This window comes from Oncorhynchus gorbuscha, linkage group LG12 (assembly GCF_021184085.1).
Source record: "Oncorhynchus gorbuscha isolate QuinsamMale2020 ecotype Even-year linkage group LG12, OgorEven_v1.0, whole genome shotgun sequence".
Taxonomy (NCBI): domain Eukaryota; kingdom Metazoa; phylum Chordata; class Actinopteri; order Salmoniformes; family Salmonidae; genus Oncorhynchus; species Oncorhynchus gorbuscha.
In genome coordinates this window covers 78,804,172-78,812,309 of record NC_060184.1, presented here as the reverse complement: position 1 = coordinate 78,812,309, position 8,138 = coordinate 78,804,172, and the positions used below count along the sequence as shown (strand labels likewise).

At 42.4% G+C, this 8,138-nt stretch overlaps 1 protein-coding gene across 1 annotated transcript; it reads right to left on the bottom strand.

Annotated features, from left to right (window-relative positions):
• Positions 1–268: 268 nt before the first annotated feature.
• On the bottom strand, positions 269–7,874 carry LOC123990300 (serine/threonine-protein kinase greatwall-like). The gene is made up of 12 exons (XM_046290892.1): positions 7,471–7,874; positions 7,121–7,258; positions 6,801–6,940; positions 6,606–6,694; positions 6,225–6,331; positions 5,906–6,065; positions 5,261–5,433; positions 3,990–5,153; positions 3,692–3,833; positions 1,140–1,253; positions 776–877; positions 269–523 (listed from the first exon to the last, which is right to left on the bottom strand). Exons 1-12 carry the CDS (start codon positions 7,660–7,662, stop codon positions 366–368), a joined length of 2,679 nt encoding a protein of 892 aa, XP_046146848.1. The 5' UTR covers positions 7,663–7,874; the 3' UTR covers positions 269–365.
• Between the last annotated feature and the right edge of the window lie 264 nt (positions 7,875–8,138).

The window sequence follows — 8,138 nt, the reverse complement described above, 5'->3', positions numbered from 1 at the left end:
GTGTAGAGGTGGCAGCATAGCCTAGTGGTTAGAGTGTTGGACTAGTAACCGAAAGGTTGCAAGATTGAATCCCCAACAAGGTAAAAATCTGTCATTCTGCCCCTGAACAAGGCAGTTAACCCACTGTTCCTAGGACATCATTGAAAATAAGAATTTGTTCTTAACTGACTTGCCAGAGTTAAATAAAAATAGATTGTTAAAAGAAGTCCATCATAGTAGTGCAGTGAAACATGGTGCTACTTGGATGAAAAGACAGAAAGTACAAATATTAAAAAATAAACTTTATATATATATATCATTTTCATTTGAAGAGAATTGGAATTTCAGTGTACTTCCTAAATGGACCTGAACCCTGGAGAACAAACCTACAGACTGAAGCCAGACATCACGAGGTGCTGCGCAGTGTTTCTTGCGTCAAAGTAGGACGTGTCAGTTTCGTCCTCCGGCTGAGGGATGAAGGGCATGGTCTGGTTCTGAAGGTTATCCCAGTCCAAACCCGCAAACAGAGTGTGACTCCGAAGTTCTGATGCAGAAACAAAAAAACAAATATGGTTGTAGCAAGAAAAGAAATGGAATCATTATTACACCCAAATGGAATCATTATTACACCCAAATGGAATCATTATTACACCCTGGAATCATTATTACACCCAAATGGTCCATTTCCAAATGGAATCATTATTACACCCAAATGGAATCATTATTACACCCAAATGGTCCATTTCCAAATGGAATGGTATTATCACGGTTTAAACTGGTCAAACCAAAGCCTTACCTTTGAAACCAGCCCGTTTGTTCATGTCCACGGTGAGTAAAATCTCTATGGCATTACGGGAATTGTGGGATAGCTCCTCCTCACCATCGGGCCATGGAATATCTGAGATTAAACATAAAAATAAAATATTGGGTGATAGAAAATGTATTTCATTTTTAAATGAACGATTTTATTTTGCTGTAAAAAGACACGTTACACTGAAAACATAACAGATAATTTACCTTTTGGTAATTGATTGACTATCCAGAATGATTTACAGTTAGTGAATTAAGATAAACTAGCTAGGTTAGACAACCACATAATCACAGTAAAGTCAAATCTTCAGTGTTAGTAAGAAAAGACAAGCGCCACTGCAAGAAAGTACCTCTGTTGAGAATATTCTGGAAGACAAGCTGAGGGGTTTCATCGTTGAAGGGGGGCACGCCGGTAAGGAACTCAAACAGACACACACCCAGGGCCCACCAGTCCACCGTGCAGTCTTGGGGGGAGGGGGGGGGGGGGCAATAGAGACAGTAGGTCATTAACATATCTTACCAAATTACCCACTATTTTTGGGGTTCGGGGTTTAACGGAGATTAGTCACACACTTGTCTCAGGTACCATCACGGCAGTGTCACTGTGCTATCGTCCTGTTTGGCTGTGCCTCTCTACAGCAGTGGAAGCAGGAACTAAAACAATTGGACAACATTACACTTTGTGTTTCAATGCAGGGAGGTTTTCCAAGCCACCGTGCTTCTACACCTGCATTGCTTTGCTGTTTGGGGGTTTTAGGCTGGGTTTCTGTACAGCACTTTCAGATATCAGCTGATGTAAGAAGGGCTATATAAATAACATTTGATTTGATTTACAATTTGTCCACACACACACACACACACACACACACACACACACACACACACACACACACACACACACACACACACACACACACACACACGATGTGAGGCGGGTGTTGAAATCTTCACTATTGACAACAAAATGATAAAACAACAGAGTAGGACTGGCTAATAAGTCCTTAGTTTTGGGGGTCAGGGGTCATGCTCAGGTAAAACAATTTAGCCAAACTATACTTCCATATTTCCAAGTCCTGTTCTTGAAGATCAAGGGGTATAACATTTATTGGAATGACTGGAATTCTGATAGACTTTGGTTATTAATGTAAAGCTATATAATAATAAGATTAAATGGTGTAGTAGAAAACGATGGGTTAGAAGAATCCTACATAACCAACCCATAAAGTAAAAATGTAACATCCATATAATGACCAACTATGTAAACTTTAACATTGGTTTATCCTGCAATAGATGTAATTCAATTGGTAACATTCACTTTTGTCTTCTTCTAATGCCTCTTAAGGGGAAAGTAATCTAAAAGTAATCAGATTACATTACCGAGTTTGAGTGAGCCAAAAGTTACATTAGCGATTACAATTTGGGACGGGTAACTACTAACTGTAACTGATTACATTTAGAAAGTAAATCTACCTAACCCCTGTTAGCACCAAACATATTCCTGGACAAAACCCATATCAATGTATGAACAAATTTCATCAGCTTGAAAAAAAATACGCCTTTAAAAATTAGGCCCATCGAGTGGTCACCAATCAATGTTCATCCTCCACCTTAAAACATTAAAGACCCCTCCTCAACACCATGCACTCAAAATGGCTTCCCTGTTACAATTTCCCTCCATTTAATCCCAACACGGCTCCAAACCCAATACAGAGGCCCGGAAGCAGACAACAGTGTGTGATTGCGACACGCAAGTCGGGGGTGTTCCTGCATTTGGAGATACTTGTTGGTTATCACTGCATTGTCGGAACTAGAAGCACAAGCATTTCGCTACACTCGCATTAACATCTGCTAACCATGTGTATGTGACAAATAAAATTTGATTTGATTTGAATAAGCAGGACCCCCCCACCTCAAGCCCATCATCTTCATGCCTGTGTGACACTAATGATATTTTGGATTTTCCCCTGATCGCCGCCCTATGGGACTCCCAATCAACACCGGTTGTGATACAGCCTTGATTGTGGACCAATAGCAGTATAAAGAGGGGTTCCTGTAAATGCAAGAGCGCACACATGCAGGAACGGCCCGAATTGAGGGCCGCAATTACATCATTTTCGGGAAACAGGAAGTACAATTGGGAACCAATTAGTAGCATTTTGAAACCCATCCATGGCATTTTGAATCAAGCAGCCATTTCCTCTGGTAGCAGACCGTGAATGCAACACAGCGAAGCTGAGAACACATGCATTCCCCCTTTGCAACGTTATGAACAACTTAGCACATTTACAATATCCTGAAACTTAAAAAAAAAAAATGGCTGAACTGTTGATTTTTCCAACAGATATTTATACCTTCCTGTAAAGTTGTGAAGAGGATGACAGCAGTTATACCAACACACATTCAGAAAGAGGAGGCAGGGAAGCGCTACTAAGGTACACAATAGTACATCTTTTAGTAGACAGAAGGTGCTCTTTGGTAAAAAAAAAAAGGGGTGAATTGGTCATCAAAAAGAAAGGAGGACCAAGGCGCTCTTCATATTCAGTAAAAACGCCTTTATTTGTATGGCATGTTCAATAGAAACAACGTTGAAAAAATCTGACGAGTTTTTCACTGCGTGGCCTTCGTCAGGGAGTACAAAGAAATAATACAATGTCCTCTATTGAACAGCTTTTCCAATTAGCCCTAATTTGAAGAGGAAGTGGTTACAAAATTGATTGGACAACACCTAATAAACAATACTATACACATTAAAAGGTGAAATACTGTAGCTAAGTTATCATAAAAATACAACTCCAAGCTAGAAGTATCAGAACACCTAGAAAGGTAGTTCTAACCTTAAATATGACTGGGAGATATTCAGAAATGTTTTGACATTCCTAACAAGAAATGAGTCAACTCTTACCATGTGGTTTCCCCAATAGCAGCTCTGGGGCAAGGTAATCTGGGGTGCCTAAAATCGGTACTCCCTCCACGGGTACAGGACCACGTCGGACACTCTTAGGGGTCCTGAACGGAGTGTGGGAGGTGGTCGACGACTGTGGGGTCTTAAATTAGGAAACAAATGAAAAACAAAAACTGATAAAACAAGTGTTATGTGTAAGTTCTCTGAAGCTATATTTAGATCCTACATTTTCAATTTTCAGCCCAGTAACCTCCACCCCTGAATCCCCTCCACCCCTGGATTTTGACTGTGCATCTACCTGATCGAGGGAGTTGTTGGAGCTGGGTCTGTTCTGGACCGGTGTGACAACAGAGGGCATACTGTGGTAGGAGGTTGAGGTGGCCATATCCATGGCCTCCACTGAGCCCAGGCTGAGGCGTGAGCTCCCCGACATGTTGGGGCGGTTGATGGAGCTGCAGTAGCTCCGGAAGGACACCGCGTTCCTGGGCTTGAGGAACGAGGGTGACATGGCCACCCTGGGGTTCAGCTCAGGGACCCGGTCGAGGAAGGAGCGCTTGGATTCGCCTCCTCTCAGGGTGAGCCCGTTGCCCGGCTTTGCCGTTCCTGTACTAGCGAAGATGGGTGGCTGAGGAAGGACTGGGGTACTGGGTGATATTGCTGGGTCATATGATCTATCGTCTAGCTCGAACAATGCCCAATGCCCCTCTTTAGCACTTTGAGCCGACCTCTTTGGGGTTGGGCTGTTGTCGATGGACATTTCATGAGCCGACCCCTTAGAGTCTGCGCACAGGCTCCTGCTCAGCTCGTGGTCTTCACCAAATGACGTGCCTTCGATGAAGACCCACTCTGCTGGTCCGTCCAACTCACACAGGAGGTTTTTAGCCAAAGCGATGGGACTGGAAAGTTTAGTGGCCCGGCCTTCAGAAGTCTCTTGACCCTCAGATCCAAACATCTCCAAATGGACATTTGCAAACAACCCTGTCAGACCAGTGCAATTCTTCAAAGCAATATCTGGGACACCATAACACCTCTGGTACGCTGAGTTGCTCTTCTTGGAAAGGGATTCCAACTGTTCAGAACTTCTCTCCACCTCCTCAAACACTCTCTTTCCTGCTGAGGTTACCACAACATGGCCTTCCTTTGGTTTACCTTCGGTGGCACAGTGACCTTCAACTCCAGAAACATAGCCTCTGATAGGTTGAGAGAGATCAGGCTTCTGGGGTGGGGTAGACTGCTCTACCTCGTTAAACTGAAGCCTCTTCCAAGCAAGAGGTTCCTCTTTGGCCTTCTTGGACAGTTCACCAGCACTGGGTTCTCTGTGGAGCTGTCCACGTAGGTCTAAGTTGTCTAACGACGCCAGAGCAGAGTCGCGGCGCTGCAGTCGCATATCAGAGGTCGACTTTCCTTTTGTTGGTCCACTGGTATTCCTACCATATAGGTGCAGGAAGTTCTCCCTCTCCTTCTAGAAAAGCAAACCGAAAACAATAATACCATCTTCTATTGACCCACAAAATACAGAGGTAGATCTAATTGAAATGAACGCAATTGTATTTCCTGCTGGCTTCTGACCTGCTCTACCTCCCATAGTGGGCTGACACCTCCCTCGGAGTCCGTGGTGGAGGGGAAGAGGCATGATTGGCTGCTGCCTGCGCTCATTGTGTCAAACCTCCTTCTGGACTTAAGCAGCCTGGGAGTCAGGCTCTTGGTCAACGCATTTGGGCTGAACACAAAGCTGACGGGCCCTGACAAAACAAAAATGAAGACTGATTAGAAACAGTTTGAGGGAACAGAACCCACCCTCTCTAGACAGGTTTGATTACAGATCTGGTTAAAGATGTATTTTTTAAAACTAAAACACATGGTCATTTACAGAGGTAGAATTCTCTCTGCTTGCTCTACCAGAGCTCAATGTCCAAGAGGCTTCTAAACAGCTTCTACCCCCAACCAATAAGACTCCTGAACATCTAATCAAATGGCTACCCAGACTATTTTCATTGCCCCTCAACTAACCGGTGCCCCCGGACATAGACTCTGTACCGGTACCCCCTGTATACAATCTCACTATTGTTATTTTACTGATGCGCTTTAATTACTTGTTACTTTTATTTCTTATTCGCATTTTTTTTTTTTTTACTGCATTGTTGTTTAGGGGCTCGTACGTAAGCATTTCCCTGTACACCTGTTGTATTTGGCAGATGATTTGAAGAGACATACCCAAAGTCTGGCTATGCGAGACAGGGGAACGCAGATATTCCATCTGTCTCCTCAAGGGTGAACAGAGCGAGTTTTTCCACTGATCAGTTTTCCCACATGACAGAGGGCTGAACACAGCCGAGGCGCTGCTGCGACGCTTGCTCTCCCCTGCTGGTGTGTTCTGTGTTTGATGGGATGAAAACACAGAATAAATATTTAATATGGCAATGGGAAAGAATGTATCTGCACAAACCAATCATATCACATTTACTATCCTTACTGATGTATCGTCTATGAATTACATTACATACTTAAATGCAATGAACTTAACTTTACTTACAAGTCCAAGAGAGCTGATCAAAGACAGGACTTGACCAGGGGTGCGGAAATAATCCTGTTTAGGCTTTGCCAAAGATGGGGTTGTCAAGATATCGGCAAGACTCAATTCTGGGTAGAAAAGGAATTAAAATGTAAAACTAAAGCCTGCAATTGGATGGAGGTGTATGCTTTGGTTTAGGCAGCAGGTAGCCTAGCAGTTAAGAGTGTTGGACCAGTAACTGAAAGTTTGATGGTTCAAAATTCTGAGCCGACTAGGTGAAAAATCTGTCAATGTGCCCTTGAGCAAGGCATTTAACCCTAATTTCTGCTGTAAGTCGCTCTGAATAAGAGTGTCTGCTAAATCATTAAAATGTTTAATGTGCGCTACAGTTTATGTACATACCTCTGTCAAGCTTGACTTTGGAGAGGCCGAAGTCTGTAAGCTTGATGTGACCTTCATTAGATACAAGCATATTGTCCGGCTTCAGGTCCCTATATGATTGAACAGAATACAAAACTCAAATCATACTAAAATGTGATTATTTAAAAAAAAAAACATTTAAACACACGTTTCTTGAATATGGAGTCATAAAAGTACCTGTGGATGATTCCATGGCGATGGAGATAGTCTAAAGCACGTGCCACCTCTGAAATGTATTTCACTGACATATCCTCATCAAAATACCCGTAGGTGTGAAGAAGGGATTTCACATCTCCTCCAATTAGGTATTCCATCACCTGTGAATAAACACGTACAGAGGCAATATACCAAAGTTAGGAAAGTGACAAGTCACTGTTGTCATTGATCTTTTGTGGACACACACACACACACACACACACACACACACACACACACACACACACACACACACACACACACACACACACACACACACACACACACACACACACACACACCAAATACACTTTTGTTGCTGTTTGGAGACAGTAGAAGAGGTGTACGACAAAGGGACTTTTGCTGAGGGCCAATGCGTCTCTTTCTGCCTTCATCTGACCTGACAAATTTTTGTCATGCATGTCAGATTTCTTCACCACCTGGAGAAAAGTGTACAGCGAATTGTCATTATCCTCAAAATGTCAAGTTAGGCATTTCCATTATATAAAACTTTTTTTTTTTTTAAGTTTAACATTATTTCCAATTCCTTCACATTAGCAGCTGTTACTGGTGGTTTACCCCACACACACGAATTTGAAATGTCAGCTGCGGATGGGGGTTCATAGCAGGGGTAAAATCGTTGATGACTTGCCTTGATTGCATATAATCGTGGATTACATTTCTTCCGTGCAAGGTAAACCTTCCCAAAGGCACCACGGCTGATGGGCTTCAAAACAAAAAAGTCATCGATTGAGGCAGGCCTTAGGATATCGGATAACTTCCTATCTGCACAAGAAGTGGGCTGTTTTTCACCCGCATCCATAACTGGGAGCAAATCGGTCATACAGCTAACTTTAACTTCTCAGGGGACACGCATCCCGAGTTTAATTAAAATAAAGTCGTGCATGCAATTAAACTAGTTAAGGTTACCATTGAGTTACTTTGAAATGTAACAGCTATTTGCTCCCTTTTCACTAACCTGACAGACAAGTTTGTTTTAAATTTCAAATCCGCTCCCAGAGACAGAGATCGGACGCTATTGGTGGCCAAAGAGAGTGCCTATATGAAAACGTTTGACCAGTCAATAATATGAACACTTAAAATTAATATTATACAACAAAAGTAAGTTAGAAATTAATCAATAAATATAATTGACGTTTTGGAACATCAATATTTTTACTAGAGCAACTCTGGTTCATGAATTGAATCAGGCAATAGGTAGGACACCTATTCCAGGCATCAACATTAACGCATATTTTGTTTTAAAAAAAGTAAAATAAACTCGTTTACAAATGTTTGACAACAACGTGGTAAACCAAA

Bases quoted from the DNA above. Each gene is read 5' to 3' on its own strand.
- LOC123990300 (XM_046290892.1), bottom strand. From the start codon at position 7,662: ATGACCGATTTGCTCCCAGTTATGGATGCGGGTGAAAAACAGCCCACT. The intron at 6,066-6,224 runs GTAAGTAAAGTT...CATCAAACACAG, and splicing joins TGATCAGCTCTCTTGGACTT to AACACACCAGCAGGGGAGAG. The intron at 5,154-5,260 runs GTCAGAAGCCAG...TTGCTTTTCTAG, and splicing joins CACTATGGGAGGTAGAGCAG to AAGGAGAGGGAGAACTTCCT.